The following is a 24,751-nucleotide window of genomic DNA, read 5'->3' as shown; positions in this document are numbered from 1 at the left end:
TGGTGTTCAACAGAATTAATAAATCTCATAAAGATTCTTTCATATAGATATTTTTTAATAAGGGTGAAAACCAGAAGACACTGACTCCCATAGTATTTGTTTTTCCTACTATGCATGTCAATGGTTACCAGTTTCCAACGTTTTTCAAAATATCTTCTTTTGTGCTCAACAGAAGAAACTAATCGCATATGGTTGTTTCATAAAGATATTTTCAAGAAGGAGGGAAACTGGTAGACACTGACTCCCATAGTATTTGTTTTTCCTACTATGGATGTCAATGGTTACCAGTTTCCAACATTCTCCAAAATATCTTCTTTTGTATTAAACAAAAAAAAAACTAATCCCATAAAGATCAGAAACCTCTTGAGAGTGAGTAAATCATGAGTAAATGCTCATTTTTGGGTGAACTATCCCTTTAACTACAGTATGTTGTGTTTTGAATGCCATCCTAATTGAAGTATTATTTAGAAGAAGAAAAAAGTGAGTGGTTAAAATTGATTCAAGTGCTTATTGTTTCATGCATCAGGTATGTAAACTTCACCAAAGGATTTCTTTACTTAATTTAGCATTTTAGGAAACTGGGTTGAAGTCTGCTTTTTGATATCAACTGTACCAATAGTAGCCTTCACAGAGCAAATCCAGATGAAAGTTTAATTTTTAAAGGGAATATTTAACATTCCCTGGACGCTTCTTCATTTATTTGTTTCTAGGCTTCTACTAACATCCGAAACGGTTTGTGTTTTTGAGAAAATAATTGAGCTAAATTTTAATCATTTCTTAAATCAGTTCTCACTTTGTTTTCTGTTTGCTTGGACACTATGCACTTGGCATATCTTTTATGCACAAATAATTCTTCTATTTCAGTATTACCGAAGCTGTTTTCTATTTGGTACATAGTCTCGTGATGCAAAAAAAGACTGGAGAAATGGCACATTGCGTGGTTTTCAATCATCTTAATAATATGTCGCACCTTACATTGGAGAATAAATGAGTGAATTACCTATAACAGCAGTGCGGGGTCAGTCTAAAACGTCATTACCAATAATTGTATATTCAGTAATGACAAAATGTTAACGATGACATTAAATGTGTTCAGAACAGCAACTCATCCTTCATCAGGATGTCGATAGTGTTGCACATCTCTAAATATCAGCCTAATCAAATATGAAAGTGTATATTTTTGGACTATTGACTGGCGATTCATAAATAAGCTAATGTGTAGTCAGTAAGCTGATTCGAGTGCATTTTCTTTCTTTTTTTTGCACAGATAATAAATAGATACCTCAGGGGTTATAGTTGACAGTGGACCACACATTTCATTGATGGGTTTGCATGTTGAAAGAAGGGTCCTCGAGTTTCAGATGGACTTTCTGAAGTCAAAGTATAAATGCTGTACCATTAAATGTGACTGCCAAGAATAATAATAAAAAACAATCTTCTTGAAGTCTGTCTACGCTTATTGATTTGAAGGAAATGGTTTTAAATTGAACTGAATTGCATCCAAATAAATGAATGCTAAAATATTGTGTATGTACACTCACCGGCCACTTTATTAGGTACACCTGTCCAACTGCTTGTTAATGCAAGTTTTTAATCAACCAATCACATGGCAGCAACTCAATGCATTTAGGCATGTAGGCATGGTCAAGACGATCTGCTGCAGTTCAAACCGAGCATCAGAATGGGAAAGAAAGGTGATTTAGGTTACTTTGAACGTGGCATGGTTGTTGGTGCCAGACGGGCTGGTCTGAGTATTTCAGAAACTGCTGATCTACTGGGATTTTCACGCACAACCATCTCTAAGGTTTACAGAGAATGGTCCGAAAAAGAGAAAATATCCAGTGAGCGGCAGTTCTGTGGGCACAAATGCCTTGTTAATGCCAGAGGTCAGAGGAGAATGGCCAGACTGGTTCAAGCTGATAGAAAGGCAACAGTAACTCAAATAACCACTCATTACAACCGAGGAATGCAGAAGAGCTCTCTGTACACACAACACGATAAGTCTCGATTTCTGCTGCAACATTTGTATGGTAGGGTCAGAATTGGGTGTCAACAACATGAAAGCATGGATCCATCATGCCTTGTATCAACGGTTCAGGCTGGTGGTGTAATGGTGTGGGGGATATTTTCTTGGCACACTTTGGACCCATTACTACCAAATGAACATCGTGTCAACGCCACAGCCTGCCTGAGTATTGTTGCTGACCATGTCCATCCCTTTATGACCACAGTGTACCCTTCTTCTGGTGGCCACTTTCAGCAGGATAACACGCCATGTCATATAGCATGCATCATCTCAGACTGATTTCTTGAACATGACAAGGCGTTCACTGTTCTCAAATGGCCTCCACAGGCACCAGATCCCAACAGAGCACCTTTGGGATGTGGTGGAACGGGAGATTCACATCATGGATGTGCAGCCGACAAATCTGCAGCAACTGCGTGAAGCTATCATGTCAATATGGACCAAAATCTCTGAGGAAAATTTCCAGTACCTTGTTGAATCTGTGCCACGAAGGTTTAAGGCAGTTCTGAAGGCAAAAGTGGGTCCAACCCAGTAATAGTAAGGTGTACCTAATAAAGTGGCCAGTGAGTGTATATACAGTTAAGGTAAAAATTATTATTATTTTTATTTCTAATTATTAAAATTTTCCCTGTGTGATGTAGGTTCTACACATTTTCTATTTTAATAGTATTAAGTAATTTCTTTTGTCTTTGCCAAGATGACAGTACATAATATTTTCTCATTATTTTTATAGATATTTTTATAACCGGGGAAATATGTATTTTAATTCAGGAAAATCACACACACACACACACACACACACACACACACACACACACACACACACACACACACACACACACACACACATATATATATATATATATATATATATATATATATATATATATATATATATATATATATATATATATTAGTAATTAAAAGTAATATTGTAATTTTTGTGATGAAAATTCAGCAATAAAACTATAAATGTCGATATTAAAAAATAGTCCTGATTTTTTTTTTTATATTTATTTTTGTTTCTGTAATTATTCTTACCTTAATGCATGTGCAGTTATTTGTTTCTTTTGGTTATTATCCATATAGATTCTCTTTGTTTTTAATTGTGTATTTATTTCCATCTCGCTTTGTCCTTTCACATTCTCTCAGTCTTGTGAGGCACGCAGATGTGTTGAAGGGGGTGTGGGCTTTGTCTTGTGGGAGGGGCGTTTGAGCTTCTGTTCATCGCGGTTTTTTTCTCCGTGCGCCATTTTGGCTCCTGATCGAGACGAGTCGTGTGATTGGGCTCCAGGCGCCGCTATCGGAGCCAATCAGAGGTGAACCGGGCGGCGGAGCAGACGGTGAGTGAGCGCGGCTGCTGGGAGGGGACGGGACTCGGTCGGTTAGCTGGGGATTGGTGTGTGACCGACCAACCAAATGACTAAAATCATTATAAACAGGAATAGTACTGATTGTGTATGTCAAGGTCCAGTGTGTGGACGGCACGCGCGTGCATGTCCCACAATATGTGCTTAAAAAGATAAACAATGATGTTGAATAGTTTATTTGAGCTGTTTAGGCAGAGCTAGCGTGTCAGATAGGCCCTGTTTTGCTCAGCTCTTTGTTACATCTCTGACTTTCCCAGTGTCCAAGCGGTCAAACGGAGACAATATGTCGATGTGATGATTTTAAGCAACCAAATTGGTTAACTCAACTGATTATTTGTCTTTATTTTATGTCTTAAGGCTGGCTTTACGCGGAAAACTAACACTGAGGTGGCTCTGCTAATGCAACGTTAGCCCAAGCAATGTCGGACAAAGAAAACGAATGCGGCGGCATGTTTATTTACACAGATAAACACGAGGATGTCGAATATTAAGATTTAAAAATAGCTGCTGAAAGAATTACGTTAATGTTAATTGTGAGAAACCTGCATGTTTGCACACTACAAAAGGGTCTGGGATAACGTTATATAGACGCGATACGTTAAACCAAAGAACAACAGAGACATTACATGGTAACAGAAACTAGCACCGAAACTCAAACGTGGTGTTTTTATTCTGCTTTTAGTATTAAAATAAATTTTCTCAGCCGTTTCTTATGTTTTACTGTATGACCAAACGTTGTCTTGATACTGAATATCAGCTTGTATTTGATGCGCAGAATAAAATCTGATAATAAGCTCGAGATATGACATTATATTTTAATGAACATAAAACACGGTGTAATGTTCATTTTTGTACTGCTAGGTATTAAAGCGCACATTTCAAACTGTTTTAAATGCAAAAATTTTTGGATGTAATGCAAAATAAATGTAAACATGTAGGAACGTCGCATTTTCATAATCATACAGCTGAACCTGAAAATTAAAGATTCAATGCGACATCTGGAAAAAAACTAATTCATGCTTGCAGCATTTGTGCTTTATTTGTAATACTAAAATACTATTTTATGAACAAACTCGTACTGAAAAGTATTGTGGTTGTATAATTTTACAGTTATAACTATGTATAACTACATCATAATATCCCTGTAACTACCCCACCAAGAAAAAAAAATTATTTCTTAACTCCTTATGTCGCTAGTTAACACACCCAATGCATTTTTTTAAGCACATCCCATTATTTCTAAAACATTAGCCTCTACCAAATGGTTGATATCACCACAAGTATTTTTCAAACCTATGGGAAGCACTGTAATTGATACATGATTTCCCAGTAAGGTGTGTATTAAATACATTTAAATTTTTGTTAAGTTGTTCACAATAAATAATAATAAAAAAACATTGGTTTAAAAGGTATTTTGTGACACCTACATCCATCATTAAAAACGCAGGTTTGTTTAAAATAATAACTCCGCACAGAACTGAGGCGTTCATTTTAGGCCTATTTAAACTATAAAACGTCTATGCAAATGAATGCGATACTAAATGTAAAAAACGAAATTATACTCTAGTAGCCTATAAAAAGGTCATTTCCTTGTTGTCTCTCATCTTGCGCACCATGTGCGAATTGAACTGCAAGTAACAGAGACAGAAGAAATGAATTTAAATAATATTGGCCACTTTGCAGCTTTCTTTAAAATTATAGTAGGCCTATACAAAAATAGTGCAACAGGATTATGTTTGTTTGATTATTTTTGCAAACCAACAATGCTGTGTAGTGTAAATCATTATTTAAAAACTATTGTCAGTCATTTGGTAGAGCGGGCAGTAGGCATGGGATGATAACAGTTTTTAAGGTCTACCACGGTTTGGAAAAGTCAAGGTTTTAAAACTGTCAATTTTCTGCAATGCCGTTCCTAAGGTATGATTAAGATTTTTTTTTATTTACTTTTTTTGTTTGGTTTTTAGTACAACATTATCTCCAGCAGAAAAGTTTTAAATTGTAAAAAAAAAAATTTTTAAACAAACGAAGACAGCAGAAGTCAGTAATTCGTTTAGCCTGACATGTTTACTGTTCCAAAATAATTAAAATGTTTCTTAAAATGAAATATATTGTGTTCAAAAGAGAAAAAAGTTTTAGTTTTTTACCCAGACATTTAAAAAGAATATATTTTAGAGCAGTGATCACAATACAGCGAAACTGTGAAACCGTGATATTTTAATCCAAGGTTATCATACCATCAGAATCTTATACCGGCCCATGCCTAGCGGGCAGTTAAAGGAATAGTTCACCCAAAAATGAAATTTCTGCCATCATTTACTCTCACCCTTCACTTTTTCAAAACCTATTTGAGTTTCTTCTGTTGAAAACAAAAAAAGAAGATATTTTGAAGAATGCTGGTTGCTGGGATTTATCAACTTCAGTAGTGGAATTACAAATGACAATGGAAGTCAACAAACCATTTTTTTCTTAAAATATATTTTGTGTTCAACAGATGAAAGAAACTCAAATGTATAAAACCAAATGACGATGATTTCTTTTTTTTTATGAGTTATTCCTTTAAAAATGGCCTTATTCATACATTGTTTATATCTAATTTAGTGTTTCAAAGGAAACCTCAGAGCAGTAAGTCTAAAAATGTTTAGTACAAAGTTGATTTTAGTGCTTTTTAATTGAGTCACGCTTGAAATTTTAAACGCATTATTATAATGTAAATTATATTCAACAAAGGCGGCAACACCAAAGCTCCAAAAATTCTATATTTATTAAATTAAAAGGCTGACACAAAGTTTGTAACGTTTTGAGCCACACGGCTCTTCATCAGACGAAGACGAAGAGCTGTGTGGCTGAAAATGTTACACGCTTTGTGTCAGCCTTTTTAATTTAATAAATTCAGCATTTTTGGAGCTTTGGTGTTGCCGCCTTAGTTGAATATAATTTACACCTTTTGCGTCTTTTGGCTGAGCACCCAGTTAAGAGGGATGTGCGTGCTTTTGTACAGTTTTTCATTATTATAATGTAAACAATTTTTTTAACATCCAATCATCTATTGCTGAAGTTTGGCAAAAATGCATATTTATATGTAAGAGTGGGATCTGATTCTTTATAATAAGATCATGCAGAGAGCTAAAAAAGTTCAGATTTAACCTAATATTTCAAGCATGCATGTTGTAATCCAGCATCTTTTAAGCTTCTTGCATTAGTTGTGTGTGTTGTTGCGTAAGATTTCAGATTAACGCAACAACACATGGTTGCTATTTTTCAGACTTCTGTTCCGTGCTGATCTCGTAACTCTTCAACCACAGCAGTCAGAAGTCAAACATGGAGCAGTACACAACCACCACGACAACTAGTGGAGAGCAGATAGTGGTGCAGGCCAGCGGCGGACAGATCCAACAACAGGTAAACATCAGTTTCTGATAATGCACTTGTTTTATTCATATATCGAGTAATAAACCATCAGGGATGTTTTTATGCGTTTTCACTCAATTGCAATTTAAGGGTGTGTGATATTCACAGTGTTTCTCAACCACGTTCCTGGAGGACCACCAGCTCTGCACATTTTCATGTCTCCTTAACCAAACACACCTGATTCAGATCATCAGCTCATTAGCAGGGACTGAAAGACCTGTAATGGGTGTGACTGACAAAGGAGACATCCAGAACATGCAGTGTTGGTGTTCTCCAGGAACGTGGTTGAGAAACACAAGTCTACTCTAATATCGTAATTGTTGCGTTAACAGCATGCAAAATAAAGTATGGAGTGCTACTCACTTTACAGGACAAAAAACACACATCTTGAGAATCCAAAAACATTGACTTTGTGATAAAGACTTCTGAAAAATATCCAGTTAAAATGTCCCTATAATACAGGTTATAAAAGCAAAAAAAATAAAATGTGTAAGATATTTAATAATTAATGAGGATCACACAAGCAAGGGTGTTGATTTATAATATCAAAATACCAAATATTAGTGCATGAGCATGATGGAGTCTTTTGACAACAGCTCAACAAACAGGGTCATATTGAATTTTAGACACAATATTGTTTATTTCTTTCTCATTTGCCATCAAAAATAGTACTAAAAATAGCTATTTGTTATCTTTTTTCACCAAGCATTGCCAACTTTTGATCACGTTAAAGCAACGGTGTATTGTTTTGTTCACTTATAAATCTGTTTTATGCATCTTAAAAACCAAAAGTTACAAAAGCAAAAAAATGAAATGTGTAAGATATGAACTAATTAAGTAGGATCATATGAGAGTGTTGTTTTATAATATCAAATATTAGTGCATGAGCATGATGAATTCCTTTTACAACAGTTTAATAGACAGGATTATGTTGAGTTTTAGACACAATATTCTCTGTTTTTCTGGTTTCCCATAAAAAAATAGTACTAAAAATAACTATTTATTTAATTTCTTTAATTTCAAACTTTTGCCCATGTTAGAGTAACGGTGTATTGTTTTGTTCACTTATAAATCTGTTTTTGAACAAGAATCTAAAAAAATAGCAGAAAAACTCACCTTGAAAATCCAAAAGTTACAAAAGCCAAAAAAATGAAAAGCGTAAGATATGAACTAATTAATTAGGATCATACAAGCTAGAGTGTTGTTTTATAATATCAAAATACCAAATATTAGTGCATGAGCATGATGAATTCTTTTTACAACAGTTTAATAGACAGGATTATGTTGAATTTTAGACACAATAATGGCATTTTTTTCTGGTTTGCCTTCAAAAATAGTTTTTAAAATAGCTATTTGTTTTAATTTTCAGTACAAACAATGCCAACTTTTGCTCATGTTAAAGAAACAGTGTATTGTTTTGTTCCCTTATAAATCTGGTTTTGAACAAGATTCTAAAAAACTTTTGAAAAAAAAGAAAAAGTTTTTCAGTATTGTGAATTGTGATAGTCAAGTATGTAGTGTGGTAATGGTCCCTTATCTCTGGCCAGGGCACAGTGACTGCGGTGCAGTTGCAGACTGAGCCTCAGGTAGGCCAGACTGCAGCCCAGCAGGTTCTTCAGGTAGTGGTTGGCTCTCCAAGGCCCTCTGCTGTCTACAAATGTCTATGCATGCATCTCCACTTGCATTGCTTTTGATCTGAGACCAGTTTGCATGAATTTCATTGTGAGAAGAATGAGAAATGCAATGTTAAAGTGCCCCATTAGGCTTTTTTTTCTCTTGATGTGAATGTAGAAAAGTCTGCAAAGTTTAAAGTGAATGATGAAATACTGTTTCTTAAAAGAAAGAACCATTTCTGAAATGCAGTGAAATAAACCTTCAGTAATTCCAGTTCTACTTCATTCATGCACAAATCCACATATTGACCCTATTCTGCAACAAGAAAGTGAGCTCGTTTTTTTAGAACCCATTCAGTTTCCTGTCTATTATTCTATCCTGTAGAATAATAGAATAAAAAATAGACTGCAGCATAACAAGCAGTGATTAATGTCTAAAAATCAATAGAAGTAAATGAGATGCCAAAGTCTCGTGCCAAAACGATTCAAATGGCTTCACCCACTCGTATAAGGTCAATACAGTAAGTTTGCAACAAATTAGCAAAAGGCCAATCTATGGTCTTCATTGACTGACTGCAGACAATGTCTACTTTGGCCCCGAAACATTTTAGCGATAGTGGATTTGGAAGACTTTGGTTTGTGTTGCTGAAATGTCCAGACGATCCTGTTTTGTGTACTGCTCAGGCAAATACACTTTTACATGCACTTCCAAAGAAACAGAACTCTGGATAAAATTGATATGCTAAACCTAATATCTTTAGGGATGCACCAAAATGTAAATTCTGGGCCAAAACTGAAAATTCTGGATGCATTTTGTTGAAAACCAAAACCGAAAATGCTTTGAAATGATTATTTTATGAAATGATATAGCATAATTTTATAAGACTTTTTAAATTGAACTCTTATTCTCTCTTATGAGCTATTTTTAAATTGAAAGTAGCTTAAATTATACTGAGTTTATAAACACAAGCCAATAAACTGAGCACAGTAAAAGTCATTGATTTAAATTGGCTTCAAAGCACAGCACTTTCCATGTCCAGTGTAAAAGCTTATTTAGAACGTGCAGCGTGTTAAATACCACAGCATAGATGTTTTCAGCTCATATTTTTGACTTTTTTTTGTCCTAAAACTAAAAATGTCAAACTTTGGTGCATCCTTACTCATCATAACTGCATCACAATGTTTACAAGGGCTATAACCATTTAGTTTTCAACACCCACTGTAAGCAGTCAAGCAGTCACAACAGACTGAGCCATTGGACCCTTCAGGCAAAGTAGGCTACACTATGACAAGTGAGACCATAACATTGAACCCACAGTTTAAGACACTTGTGAAAAGAGGGAATGCTGTTGAGTGGGTGCAAACCTATTATACAAGAACTCTAAATCAAAATTAGGAACCTTTAAAGTAGCATAATAGGGGCACTTGAGATATCAGATGTGGATCAGCCGCTCAAGGCAACAGTTAATCTAGTATCTCACGCATTGCGATCCATATATTACTTTCTCAGTATTATTACAGTATTATGAGTATCATTTGCTATGATTTTCAAAAAATATCCAAATAATTCCAACAGAATTGACTTTCAAGCATGCTTTTTTTTTTTTTTTGCAAATTGCATTATCAAACCCTCAGCAAGTTCAGAACCGCCGCACCACCAACTTCTTGCATATCACATGCACTGCATTTTCTTGCATGCATCTACGTTTTGCATCGTCTCAGTGTCTGTCATAATGTCATCATGAAATTAGCATTTAAAAGTTACAATTATTCTCATTATCATATGTATGTAATGGAGGCCTGATAAGCCTAAGTAAATTATGTTTTAATACTGACATAAAAGTAATGTATTTTTTTTCATGCATTTTTTTTAAAGGTCCAAGGGCAGCCTCTTATGGTTCAAGTCAGCGGCGGTCAGCTCATCACTTCCTCTGGGCAGCCCATAATGGTTCAGGCCATGACAGGAGGACAAGGTCAAACCATTATGCAAGTACCGGTATCTGGTACACAGGGGTTGCAGCAGGTGTGTGAAGTTCACATTCGGTTACTTGTTTAAAGTGCAATATTTACCCTTTTCTTTACTTTATGCACTTTTATACTTGAAGGCAGTGTTGGGGTTAACACAATACAAATAAAGCGAGTTATGTAATAATATAACTTTTCTAAATAAGGGGGAAAGTAATGCATTACTTAAAAAAAAAAAAAGTAATAATATTTTAGTAACTTTTTTGAAAATATAACGCAAGTTACTTTTTAGTTTAATTAATTCGCTTTTTTAAAAAATTGCTTAACTAAAATTAAAGTGAATCACGCACTTAATGAGAGAATGTGTTCACTATTTGGAACGCATTGAAGAAAAGCAAAAGGGGATTGTCTCAATGGACAGTGATTTTACTTAAGACAAATAATACAAATGCAGCAATATACAATAATCTGTATATATGGCATGTTTAGCTCAGGGGTCAGGAAGTTCTCAGATAGCATTATCCTAAAATATTTTTTGATGTGTCTTTTTAAAAGGTACATGAAGGTTATACAGTGCATTGTTAATTGGAGAGCTCCGCTATTAAAAAAAAAAAAGAAAAAACTATTTCTGAAAGAGATCAAGCCTGAGCCAGGTAATAAACAGTAACTCAAAAGTAACGTAACGCATTACTTACCATAAAAAGTAACTGAATAACGCAACTAGTTACTTTTTAGGAAGTAACTCAGTATTGTAATGCATTACTTTCAAAAGTAACTTTCCCAACACTGCTTAAAGGGGTAGCATCTCCGCTTGATCCAAACCCGTTTAAGATTTATTCTTCTGTTGAACACAAAAGATATTTTGAAGAATGTTTGAAGAAAACGGTTATTTACTTTAACAATATTTTTTGTTCTTACAATAGATGTCAATAACTGCTGGTTTCTAACATTCTTTAGAAGATCGTAATTTGTGTTTAACTGAATATTTGGAACCGGTTGAGTAAATGCTGAAGAAATAATTTTTTTAATGAACTGTTCCCTTTAAATGATGTTGCACATCTGTATTTCTTATTGGAAAAATTAAATAAAATTTTTTTTTAAATAAAAATATAAATTTTTTTGCCAATAAAGAAGCAGTATTCTCACAATTTTGGAAAATCTGGTTAAACAAAAAAGTCTTATTTTAAAAGTAAAAATATATATATATTTTTTGAAAAAAGCCTTATAAAAAAAAACAACAACTTTTAAGTACTAAAAAGATTTTTAAGTACTCTGAGAATTCATGTTAACTAGCAAAATATATGTCAGTTTTGTCATATATAGTAAACAGTAAATCAGTTCCTAATTACACATAGTTTTAAAGATTTTTTCAAACCAATTATAAGCAGAACTCGTTTTTTAGCACTGTTACCTTACAGCAGGAAGGTCACTGGGTCAGTTGGCATTTCTGTGTGGAGTTTGCATGTTCTCCCCGTGCTGGTGTGGGTTTCCTCCGGATGCTCCGGTTTCCCCCACAGTCCAAAGTCATGTGCTGAAGGCGAATTGGATGAACTAAATTGGTAGTGTATGAGTTTTTGTGAATGAGTGTTTGGGTGTTTCCCAGTAATGTGTTGCGGCTGGAAGGGCGTCCGCTGCGTAAAACATATGCTGGAATAGTTGGCGGTTCATTCTGCTGTGGTGACCCCTGATAAATTAGGGACCAAACCGAAGTAAAATGAATGAATGAATGAATGATACTGGGGATGAAGTTATAATGAAAAACCTCTGTTACACAGATTCAGTTGGTCCAGCCTGGTCAGATCCAGCTTCCTGGTGGACAGACTTTACAGCTACAGGGTCAGCAGGGTCAAACTCAACAGATCATCATTCAACAGCCACAGACCGCAGTCACTGCAGGACAGAACCAGGTATCATACTTATGCAGATTTTTAGTTGGATCATAAATATGAAAGTGCAACAATCTATTTAAATACGCATTATCAATGATGTGCATAATTAATACTGCTGCTTTGTGATATTTTTAGGGTCAACAGCAGATTACAGTACAAGGTCAGCAAGTGGCTCAAACCGCTGAAGGACAGACCATCGTATACCAGCCTGTAAATGCAGACGGGACCATCCTACAGCAGGGTAAACACTGAAAAACTAAATTAACAAAGATAAAATGTGTTTATATCAGTCGATATTGATAATTATCTAGCTAAAATTTAAATTTCTATTAAGTTTAAAGAGGATTTTTGCTCCTGAATGAATGTTTTAGAAAGCAGACAGTTAATTTTTATGTTCATTAAAACGACATGTAAACCTGATGAACATTTTTCAAATCTGAGGTACAACATTTATAATGTTAGACATTTATTAAACTTGTATTGATTAAACTTAATCTTTTGGATAACTTTTTTCTTTAACAAATGACTTTAACAGAGAAACTAATTTCTTAACTCTTTCATGTTCTAACGGATGACATTAAATCATGAAACATTTTTTTTTGTTCCATGTCTTTAAGGACATAGTGCATATATAAAATTATTTTCAGTGAAACAGTAACATCCATCATTAAATTTAAATATTCAGAAGAACTGTATTTAAATATTCAAATTTAGATTTTATTCCAGTGAACATTGTCATCCATCCAAATTATAAAACCATGTATTTAGATTATTATAATCATAGGTTAAACCATGCATATGTAACACATAATTATCATTTTTAAAAGTAACTACAGTGAGTACGTTTACATGGACACCAATAATTTGATTTTAATGCGATTAAGACAATACTCTGATTAAGAGTCTACCATGTAAACAGCTATTTTTTTGATTAATTTAATCAGATTAAGGTCATAATCGAACTAAAGAGAAATCGAATTAAGACGTGTGGAGTATGCTGATTTAAGTCGCATTATTGAAGTGCAGTACAGACATGTAAACACGTTAATCGAACTATTACCGTCATGTAGGACTTTTCGCTGCATTTTGCGACAGGATAGTCCACACATACACCCACACACATACACACATGGCTGTTTGACGCTCTTTGAACCTACCAAGTCAGTGCAGAAACCTGCATCGTGAAATGCAGAGGTTTTGTTTCCTCCATTCAGCATGCGGTATTAACTTCCATTAAAACAACACTCTTCCAGCAGTTCATAGTTTCATCCAATATCTCGTTTGTCTCGGGGGGCATGCATGAAATGTTCCAGAATGAAAGTGAAAGTGCCAAACTGCAGTTAAAGTCGACATATTAAAAATGAAACACCCGAAATTACATAAAACTCTGGAAGAAATGTGGATAGCGCTGTGACACAATGACATTAATCGAAATATGTGCTATAACATGTAAAACGGGATCATGAAAGAAACATTCAAAAAGCACCTCATGTAAACACCTTAATCTTATTATTGTCCTAATTTAAGGCAAATAATTTGATTACTGATGTCCATGTAAACGTAGTCATTATGTGCTTTCTGTGATGATAAAAGTTTAAGAGATAGTTCATCCCAAACTGATAATTCTGCCATTTACTCAATAGTCATGGTCACAAAACTATTTGAGTTTTTTTCTGTTGAACGCAAAAGAAGTTTTTTTTTTTTTTTAAACATTGGAAACCTGTAACAATTATCCCCTTTCACACAGTGATACCGGTAAATGTCCGGAAAGTTACCGGAATGACTTTACTGGTATTTTCAAAAAGGGTCTGTTCACACATACAAACCTTTCTGGAAAATTGCATGTGAAAGAGGCTTAAGACATCCATAGTAGGAAAAACAAATACTATGAAAGTCAATGGTCACAGTTTTCTTATATTTTTTGAAAGTAAATAAAATGTATTTCTTTGTGTTCAACATAAAAAAAGATACTCAGAAAGGTTTGGAACCACTTGAGGGTGAGTTAATTTTCATTTTGGGATATATTGCTGATACAGTTTGTGATTGTTTTTTTCCCTGTCCAGGAATGATCACCATTCCAGCTGCATCTTTAGCAGGAGCTCAATTAGTCTCAGCTGGATCCAACACAAACACCACCAACGCCGGTCAGGGCACAGTTACAGTCACTCTCCCCATGGCTGGAAACATGGTCAATGCTGGAGGAATGGTCATGGTGAGCTCATGTGATTATTTTTTCCACTGAACATGACTTCTTGCTATACCCATGTGCTTTCTAACCGTAGTATGTGTGTGTGTTTGTAATTGAATCAGATGGTTCCAGGCAGTAGCAATTCGGTTCCCACCATGCAGCGCATTCCTCTTCCTGGAGCAGAGATGCTGGAGGAGGAACCTTTGTATGTTAATGCAAAACAGTATCACCGGATACTCAAGAGGAGACAAGCTCGCGCCAAACTGGAGGCTGAAGGCAAAATACCCAAAGAGAGAAGAGTATGTGTGATTTTTACCGCACTAACAATGACATTTCAGTCACTTAAGCTAAAGTATACTTCAAACTTGGGGGTCATGTTTTGTCTCCATATTAAAGGGATAGTTCACCCAAAAAAGAACATTTAGTCTTAAACTCATTGTCAAGCGTTTCTAAACCTTTGTGAGTTTTTTTTCATTCATTCATTTTTATTTTCGGCTTAATCCCTTTATTAATCTGGGGTCGCCACAGCGGAATAAACCGCCAACTTATCTAGCACGTTTTACGCAGCTGATGCCCTTCCAGCTGCAACCCGTCACTGGGAAACACCCATACACACTCAATGACACACATACACTACAGACAATTTAGCTTACCCAATTCACCTATACCACATGTTATTTTTTTGGACTTGTGGGGGAAACCGGAGCACCCTGAGGAAACCCATACCAACACAGGGAGAATATGCAAACTCCACACAGAAATGCCAACTGACCCAGCCTGGGCTCGAACCAGCGACCCCAGCTGTGAGGCGATTGTGCTACCCACTGCGCCACCGCGCTGCCCTTGAGTTTTTTTATTCTGTTAAACACAAAAGAAGATATTTTGAAGAAAGTTGAAAACATTAATCATTATCTGTCATTGTAGGTTAAAATACTATGGATGTCAATGGTTGCAGGGTTTTAGTTTCCTTCAAAATATTTTATTTTGTCTTTAACAGAAAGAAGGGTAAGTAAATGATGACAGAATTTAGATTTTTTTCGTGAAAACTATACCTTTAGTATGTGCGCAACCATATGTACAATGCATGCACAGCTTGAACAAAGGCTTTGGATAGTTTTGCTGTGCGTATGATTATGCATGAACTCTATGAAGAATTTAAGTGTACTTTGGGCTTTAAACTCAGGCACGGCCTATTTTTAATACTCATCTATATGTGTGTTTTTATGAGTGTATCTAACACAGGAATGGGCAAACTTGATCCTAGAGGGTCGGGGTCCCTCCAGACTTTTACTCCAACACTAATCAAACACACCTGAACACACTAATCAGTGTCTTCAAGATCACTAGGAAGCTGCAAGCAGCTGTGTTTGATTAGGGTCTGAGCAAAACTATGCAGGACACTAGCCCTCCAGGATCAAGTTTGCTCATCCTTGATCTAACTCCTAGATCTCAAACTCAATTCCTGGAGGGCCGCAGCTCTGCACAGTTTTGCTCCAAGCCTAATCTAACACAGCTGATGCAACTAATCAAGGTGTTCAAGACTCTTTTGAACACCTCGACTATTTGGATCAGCTGTGTTTGAGTAGGGTTGGAGCAAAACTGCAGAGCTGCGGCACTCCAGCAATTGAGTTTCAAACCTATGATCTAACACAGGGGTGCCCAAACTTGGTCCTGGAGGGCCGGTGTCAACTTGCCTCAACAAACCTGCATGGATGTTTCTAGAAAGCCTAGTAAGAGCTTGATTAGCTAGCCCAGGTGTGTCTGATTGTGGTTGGAACTAAAATTTGCTGGACACCAGCCCTCCAGGATGGAGTTTGGGCACACCTGATCTAACATCACACCCTTGTATCTTTATTTTTTTTTGCAATATTTTAATCAGGCTTAAGAAGAACAGAAGAGTTTTGAGCTTTTTTGCTTACTTTAGTTAATATGTCTTGTTAATTATATAGTTTATTCATATTTGACTGTATTAAAATATCAGAAATATTTGTAATATCCCAGTATATATGTTTTATTTTTTGTTTTTGTTACATTTTGGCCAGTCACGTCATCTTAAAACTAACAGTTTTAAAATTCCTTTAAATGAAAGAAAGTACTATTTAATGTTATATTAATATGATTTCCCCTGTTGTAGCTAACGATATAAATAAAACTCATTATTACACTGCAGCTTGTATTGATATTCTGCTTGATAATTCAGGTTTGGTTTTATTCTAAATAATCCCTTAAAGATATTAAACAATTGCAGTTAATTTCAGCCTTAACATACTTCATTTGAAGTTTTACATTAAAACATTACATTTTTGCATTTATATAACCATCGGGTAGCTCAGATGAATATCTCTAATATTTTATTATAAATTTTTTAAAACATACTTTTAAATATGGAAAAAATATCAAATGCTTAATATATTATAAAATATTAATATGTGTATTATTGATGTATAAAAATAACCCTATATAATAGCCACCCCCTCAAATTATGAATCAAATAATTACAAATATTAATAATATCTCTTCTGTAGGCAAATAACCCTGTAATGTGACCACCCACTCAATATATGCAGGAATATATCAAGGAATTTTTCACAGTATTTCCGATAATATTTTTTCACCTGGAGAAAGTCTTATTTGTTTTATTTCGGCTAGAATAAAAGCAGATTTAAATTTTTAGAAATTAATTTTAGGTCAATATTATTATCCCCCTTAAGCAATATTTTTTTCGATTGTCTCTACGCTAACCATCATTATACAATGACTTATCTATTTCCACTAACTTGCCTAATTAACCCACTTAAGTCTTTAAATGTCACTTTAAGCTGAATACTAGTATCTAGAAAATATCTAGTAAAATATTATGTACTGTCATCATGGCAAAGATAATTGAGTTATTAAAGCTATTATGTTTAGAAATATGTTGAAAAAAATCTTCTTTCCGTTAAACAGAAATTGGGGAAAAAATATACAGGGGGCTTATAATTCTTTAACTATATATTTTTTACCATCCCCTTCCAGAAATATCTGCACGAGTCTCGTCATCGTCACGCTATGGCCAGGAAGCGTGGAGACGGTGGACGCTTCTTCTCTCCGAAGGAAAAGGAAGAAATGGCCCTGCAGGCCATAAAGGTGAGCGAGGGGCTTGAGCTCAGCTCTCATTGGCCAGCCACCTCTGCCCCGCCTCTGGGGTAAACTAGCCAATCCCAGCCCATGTCCCACCCAAGAGACTCAACTCACTATATAACACATCTAATTTAATGTAGATCATCCATATGCTGCGGCCCAGTGCCTGAGCTACCTCATGCGTCTGTGACATACTCATGTCCGACATGTTTCTGTCTGTGAGTTCCTTTCCAACCAATTAAACTGAACATGCATACTAAGAACTTAGTATATATGTTCTGTTATATAGCATAAACTAAATACAGTGTAAAGCTTAGTCCCCATGTTCATAAATTCTCTGCCGCCTTTTCACAATTTAACTGCATATATTTTTGTGCAGCTTCAGATGTAAACATAAGCGGTCTTGTTTTAAATGTCTGACTGCTATTTTAAAAGGAAATCTTCAACTTTGACGTCTTTCGTGCTGTCTGCATTTCTGCTGTTTGTCTTTCCATGCTGTGTAAACCTCTACCCAGACCGCTTGTGATACTCACTGGATGCTGAGATGTATTACGCCGTGTTTATTTGTTCCTTTTTACCATCTCGAGTAGCCATTCAAAGTGATCCGTTTTCATTTGTGATGTATGGCTTGGCTTGTGCTCTTCAACGCTCTTCTGTCTTTGGCTTTGTTGTTGCTTTCTGCCGTTTTGTGTTCTTACAGCAGGCTGTATGTGGGCTCTTGTTGCATTTACATTGCATTTCTGTTTTGTCACCTGATGATTTAAATACATGCTCTTTTTATGCAAATAAACCTTTGTTCTTGATTTGTACTTGGTTAGTAATGCCTTACATTATTTTATATAATAAATAAACGGTGATTTAGGGTTGCATACTTTAATATACAGTGCATCGGAAAAGTATTCATAGCTCTTCACTTTTTCGACATTTTATTATGTTACAGCCATATTCCAAAATGGATTAAATTCATTTATTTTTTTACAGTTCTGCACACAATACCCCATAATGACAATGTGAAAAAAGATTTCATGAAATTGTTGCAAATGTATTAAAAATAAAAAACCTGAAAAATCACATGTACATAAGTATTCACATATATTGCAGTGAAGCTCTAAACTGAGCTTGGGTACATTCTGTTTCCACTGATCATTCTTAAGATGTTTCAGCAGCATAATTGGAGTTCACCTGTGGTAAATTCAGTTGATTGGACATGATTTGAAAAGGCATACCCCTGTCCATATAAAGGCACAAACCAAGCATAAAGACACAGGAATTGTCTGTAGACCTCAGAGACAGGATTGCCTCGAGGCACGAGGCTGGGGAAGGTTACAGAAAAAATTCTGCTGCTCTGAAAGTTCCAATGAGTACAGTGGCCTCCATCATCCGTAAGTAGAAGATGTTTGGAACCACCAGGACTCTTCTTAGAGCTGGCTGGCCATCTAAGCTGAGTGATCGGGGGAGAAGGGCCTTAGGGAGTTGATCAATAACCTGATGGTCACTCAGTCTGAGCTCCAGCGTTCTTCTGTGGAGAGAGGAGAACCTTACAGAAGGACAACCATCTGTGCAGCAATCCACCAATCAGGCCAGACGGAATCCATTCCCTGCCTGGAATTTGCTCTCAGACCATAAGAAACAAAATTCTCTGGTCTGATGAGACTAAAATTGAACTCTTTGGAGTGAATGCCACGTTTCTCTTACGTTTGGAGAAAACCAGGCAACGCTCATCACCAGGCTAATCCCTACAGTGAAGCATGGTGGTGGCAGCATCATGCTGTGGGGATGTTTTTCAGCAGCTGGAACTGTCAGGATAGAGGGAAAAGTGAATACAGCAATGAACAGTGACATCCTGAATGAAAACCTGCTTCAGAGTGCTCTTGACCTCAGACTGGGGCGACGGTTCATCTTCCAGCAAGACAATGACCCAAAGCACACCGCCAAAATATCAATGGAGTGGTTTCACAATAACTCTGTGAATGCCCTTGAGTGGCCCAGCCAGAACCCAGACCTAAATCCTATTGAACATCTTTGGAGAGATCTGAAAATGGCTGTACACTGTCGCTTCCCATCCAACCTGATAGAGCTTGAGATTTACAAGAGGAATTGGCAAAAATTCCCAAAGACAGGTGTGCCAAGCTTGTGGCATCATAGTCAAAAAGACTTGAGGCTGTAATTACTGCCAAAGGTGCATCAACAAAGTATTGAGCAAAGGCTGTGAATACTGGTGTACATGGGATTTTTCAGGATTTTATTTTATTTTTTAAAATTTACAACAATTTCCCCCCCAAAAAATTCACATTGTCATTATAGGGTATTGTTCTTTCTGGAATAAAGCTGTAATATAAAACAATGTGGAAAAAGTGAAGGGCTAGGAATACTTTCCAGATGCATTGTACATTTTGGTATAGTGATAATTCACCCCAAAAAATGTAGTCACTGTTTACTCAAGTAATTATACTCCTTTATGAGTTTCTTTCTACTGTTGAACACAAAAGAACATATTTTAAAGAAAGATGAAAACTGGTTACTATTGTACTCTCCAAAGTAGGCAAAGTACCAATGTAAGAAAAAAAATACTATGAAAGTCAATGGTTACTTTCATCAAAATACTTTCTATTGTGTTCACAAGAAAGAAAATCAAACTGCTTTGGAACAAGTAAAGGGAGAGTAAATGATGACAGACTTTTCATTTTTGGGTGAACTATCCCTTTCACTGATCAATAAATCTCATATAATTGACTACTAGTATTATTTTGTTTATACTGGCTGGCCACTTTATTGGGTACATGTTGGATCCGCTTTTACTTTAAGATCTACCTTAATTTTTCAGGACATAATGCAATAAGATGTTTGAAATATCCCTCAGAGATTTTCACCCTTATTGACATGATACTGAACAAATTTTTTGTCTGCACATCCATGATCTGAATCTCCCGTTCCTCCATATCCCAAATGTGCTCTTTTGCAATGAGATCTGGTGACTGGAGGCCATTTGAGATGATTTGAGCTTTGTGACGTGGTGTGTTATCCTGCTGGATGTAGTATCACGAGATGGTTCGCTGTGGTCATCAAGAGTTGGACATAGTCTACAACAATAAGGCTGTGGTGTAGGGTTCTACAATACTGGGGAAATATGTGTTGAGATAACATTTAAAAACTCTTAAAACAAATATTTTTTATTTATGTAATGATCATATTAAAATAAACAGTTAATATAATTTTCTGAGCATATTAAAAAACATTTATACCTTATAAAATAAAGAAAATTTGTTGTCATTTTTCCCTCTGGTCTTCAAGCATTGATATTTATTTTCAGATCTAGGTTTACCTACTGGAGATGTGGTGACAAAGGGAGAAAAATCCCATTTGATTGGTCAGATTTGGATTAAAAAATCCTATGCATGCAGCATACAAATGTTTGCGCATTCACTTCGCAATTTTTCTTATACTTTTCTCACAATAACTTTCTGATATATTGTGCAATCCTAAAGAATGCTAAAGTATGGCAATAAACTATGACTAACTCCATCAGCAGCCTGATTTTTACAGTATCATGGTATTTTGATTACTGCTCTATACTTTTTTCCCTGTTTTTATTTTAAGAAACATTTAAAATATTTTGAAACAGTAAACATGTCTGGATAAATTATTAAAATAAATAATTGACTTCTGCTGTCTTTTAGTTTCAATACTATTTCTTTGGAGATCTTTCTTTTCTTTGGAAATAAGAAAAAAAAAAAACACTGTAAACCTTTTATCGAAACCAGTTATCTACCCATGTCCCTTGTAATGGAGAATTTATCCATACTTACATTTTTTATGTCGTTTACACCAAATTGTAACCCTACTATCCAAACATTGCATCAGAATTTGAGACTGATCAGACCAGCCAACCTTTTTCCTGTTTCTATTGACCAATTTTGGTAAGTCAATCGTAACCGATGTGCTCTTCTTCCCAGCAACTATTTTCTTAAAGTTTAAACTAAGTTTAATAGACATCTAATAGTAGCCTAAATGTAGTCTAAATGTATTGGTAAAACAAGGCTAAATTTGTGCCGTCGGTGATAATCTAATAGACGTCTAACAATAGTCCATTGTCATCAAATACACAGGAAAGAATGACTACACATGAGAAATCTGTCTAATCTGTCCATTTAATCACTAGTCTAGGTTTGGACTATAGTTAGATGTCCATTAGACGTCTTTTGGGTTGGTCTAATGCACAAGTTGGTGGGTTCTGTTGCTGTAGCTCATCTGCTTCAAGGTTTAATGTGTTGTGCGTTCAGAGATGCTCTTATGCAGACTTTAATTGTAATAAGTGGTAACTTGAACTGCTGTTTGTACCTTTATATCAACTCAACCCAGGTCTCTTTTGACCTCTGACCTCAACAAAGCATCTTCAGAAGGTGCCAATCATAACTTTTTTGTCTTTTCGCAACAACGCTCTACCCACTTTTTTCTGCGCAATCTGATGTTTAGTTCGACCTTCAGCAGATCACTGTGTCTAAAGTATTGTGTTGCTGCCATATGATTGGGTGATTAGACACAGGCATTAACAATCAATTGAACATGTGTACCTAATAAGGTGGCCATTTAGTGACAATCATTGATCAATTGCAGAAAAATCTCATGATTCAAACAGGTAAGAGTTCTCTCGACTCCAGTCTTTAAGCACACTGCTTTGATAGAATCTTTATTTATCTTCCTCTTTCCTCACAGAAAGCTGAGCAGGATCAAGGTGAAGAAGAAAGAGTGGGCCAGATGATTCAGGTGGCATAAACTTCCCTTTTCTGTTTTTCAGTCTGTCCTTTATACTCGTTTTAAAGACAGGAAATTTCAACACATGGTTTAAGACTTCCCCTGCTTCAAATATTCCTGATTTCTCTTCTTGTATAGACCGAACTGTTGTTTTAGTTTGCTAAAACCTGGAGATGGAGTTTTTAAAACCATCTCATGAGGCTGAAAAGCATACGTTTGCTGTATTTATGAGAAGACCTTTCGTTCGTATGTATTCACAATTTGTATAGGCATTTCATTCCACTCCATTTCTTTTTATTTAATTATGAACTGACCGATACTAACAGTTGATCACGAAAAATAATGTGAATTACTGGTCAGTTTTGTACTATGGGATGTTTTTACATGTGTGGGATCGGACTGTGAAATGTTAGTTTTCTATGCACTCGCGCTTTTAGTTGATCCACCAAACTGTTTGTACTTAAACATCTCCTTTAAGGAAAACCTTATTGTCTTTTCTATTGATGTCTTCCTGTTATCAAATAAAGGTTGACGTTCTGTACATGGATGTCAAGCTGCTTTTTACAGTCATTATTTACATCTACATTTAAGATATCCAGTGAAACATAGTGCTGATATGTAAGACCATTTTTAGCATTTACAAGTTCTCTTCGGGTGTGTCTGGCCATGTTTGTGTTTCCCTTTGCCAAGTAACAGACAGACAGACCCATTTGGCATTATTTATAGATCCATGATGCATCTGAGCACTGCTGAAGTTGTTATTGGATTTAAAGAGACAGCTCACCCAGAAATTACACACACACTCAGGCCATCCAAGATGACTTTTTTCTTCACCAGAGCATTAAAGACGTTTTAGCGGAAGATTTGGTCAATGGTGAGTCGTTAAATTTTAGTCAACGGTTACTTAGTGAGCCAAAAAAAATTAAGCGAGGCAGAACAAAATTAAAACTCATGGCTCTTGATGATACATTGAGGTCTTATGAAGTGAAATAATAGGAATAGACAGATTTTCACAACAAAACTAGCGCAATGGCTTGTCAGAAACACTCCAAAACTGGACTAGTGCCCAATCAAAACAAGCACAATTATGTCAGTTGAACATGCCAATGCCCAGGGCTTAATTTGTGCAGGAACAAGCCAGATCCGGATTCGGCACCTCTGAAATCTGATCCGGTACCTCCGGATCACCTTCCCCAATCTGTTCCGGGACCTCGCAATTTACAAATTAAACACTGCCACCTCCCATTTGTAAAATACATACAGCAGGGAAAATAAGTATTGAACACGTCACCATTTTTCTCAGAAAACATATTTCTAAAGGTGCCATTGACTTGAAAATTTCCCCGGATGTTGGTAACAACCAAAGAAATCCACATATGCAAGAAAAACAAATATAATTCGTTAACAAATTAAATTATGTGTAATAAAATGAAATGACGCAAGGAAAAAGTATTGAACACATGAACAAATGGAGGTGTAGAAAGGCAGTAAAAGCCCAGACTGCAGCTGAAATCTCTCAGTAGTTCTTCAGCAACCCTCTGCCCATTGCTATTGTAAATTAATATTAGCTGCTTCAGTCCAACATCTACATTAGCAGGATGATGAAGCTGAAACCAGTGTGGACATTCAGAAAGTCAATGATCCAAAACACAGCCAAGAAAAGTCTCAAATGCTTGCAGAGAAAGAAAATCAAGCTGTAGAATGGCCCAGCCAATCACCTGACTTAAATACAATAGAAAATACAAATATCAGATTAGATTTGATGGATGAGACCCAAAAAACCATCAAGATTTTTACATGCTATTGAGAAACTCACACCTGAGCAATGCATGTGACTTCATTCTCCATGTGAGAGGTCTTTAAGCTGCCGTCACCAAAACGTATATTTACCTATATACAGTATTAAATACGTTTCACTAGTTTAGAAATATTATTCCCAGTTAAAAACATGACCTGTTCAATACTTATTTTCCCTGCTGTATTTTACATCACCATATGCATTATAAATGGTTTCTTCTGGTTGGGTTCCTCATAGAAAACATTGAAATAACTGAATATTAGTAATTATAATGATTCTGTTATCATAAAAAAACATCTTTCTATTAATTTACAGCATAGCCGGCTACCTTCCAGTAAAAAAAAACTCCAGTAAAAGTGAACCCTATACTAAGGAAATTGATTTTACATTAAGATATTTTCAAAATCTAAAGTAAAGCTTTAAGATATATTAATTAGGCTGTGAATGAATGGGCTAGATATTTGTAATTGATGGATTACAGATACTTCTGCAGTAATTCATTCAGCAACAATCCCAGAGAGTCCTGCCAATATGTTACCATAGAAACAATACCAGCTGCAAAAACAATGTAGACTATAAATTTGGTTGGTCGCTTGTTAAGTGTGACGTCACGCGAAGCGGC

General features: G+C 35.6%; 2 protein-coding genes across 7 annotated transcripts in view; both read left to right on the top strand.

Moving 5' to 3' along the window:
- sort1a (sortilin 1a) overlaps positions 1-1,444 on the top strand; it is a 55,692-nt gene extending 54,248 nt beyond the window's left edge. Inside the window, exon 20 of the mRNA XM_056467898.1 lies at positions 1-1,444. This exon is cut by the window's left edge and continues 1,828 nt beyond it. The gene's annotated coding sequence lies outside the window, so the exon portion shown is untranslated.
- A 1,820-nt stretch (positions 1,445-3,264) lies between these two features.
- Positions 3,265-22,878, top strand: nfya (nuclear transcription factor Y, alpha). Of its 6 annotated transcripts, XM_056467974.1 has the most exons (10): positions 3,265-3,369; positions 6,659-6,795; positions 8,352-8,426; positions 10,294-10,440; positions 12,158-12,289; positions 12,407-12,512; positions 14,335-14,483; positions 14,582-14,758; positions 17,475-17,585; positions 22,293-22,878. In XM_056467974.1, the coding sequence occupies exons 2-10, from the start codon at positions 6,715-6,717 to the stop codon at positions 22,350-22,352; spliced, it is 1,038 nt and encodes a 345-aa protein (XP_056323949.1). In that variant the 5' UTR covers positions 3,265-3,369; positions 6,659-6,714; the 3' UTR covers positions 22,353-22,878. The 6 variants fall into 6 exon arrangements, with proteins under 6 accessions (XP_056323949.1, XP_056323950.1, XP_056323948.1 ...); XM_056467975.1 differs by lacking the exon at positions 22,293-22,878 and having other exon boundaries at positions 8,352-8,390; positions 17,475-18,388; XM_056467973.1 differs by lacking the exon at positions 22,293-22,878 and having other exon boundaries at positions 8,352-8,423; positions 17,475-18,388.
- The last annotated feature ends 1,873 nt before the right edge of the window (positions 22,879-24,751 follow it).

The sequence above is a fragment of the Danio aesculapii genome, chromosome 11 (genome assembly GCF_903798145.1).
Source record: "Danio aesculapii chromosome 11, fDanAes4.1, whole genome shotgun sequence".
NCBI lineage: Eukaryota > Metazoa > Chordata > Actinopteri > Cypriniformes > Danionidae > Danio > Danio aesculapii.
The sequence above is the reverse complement of the archived record's forward strand: the minus strand, read 5'-3'. Positions and strand labels throughout refer to the sequence as shown.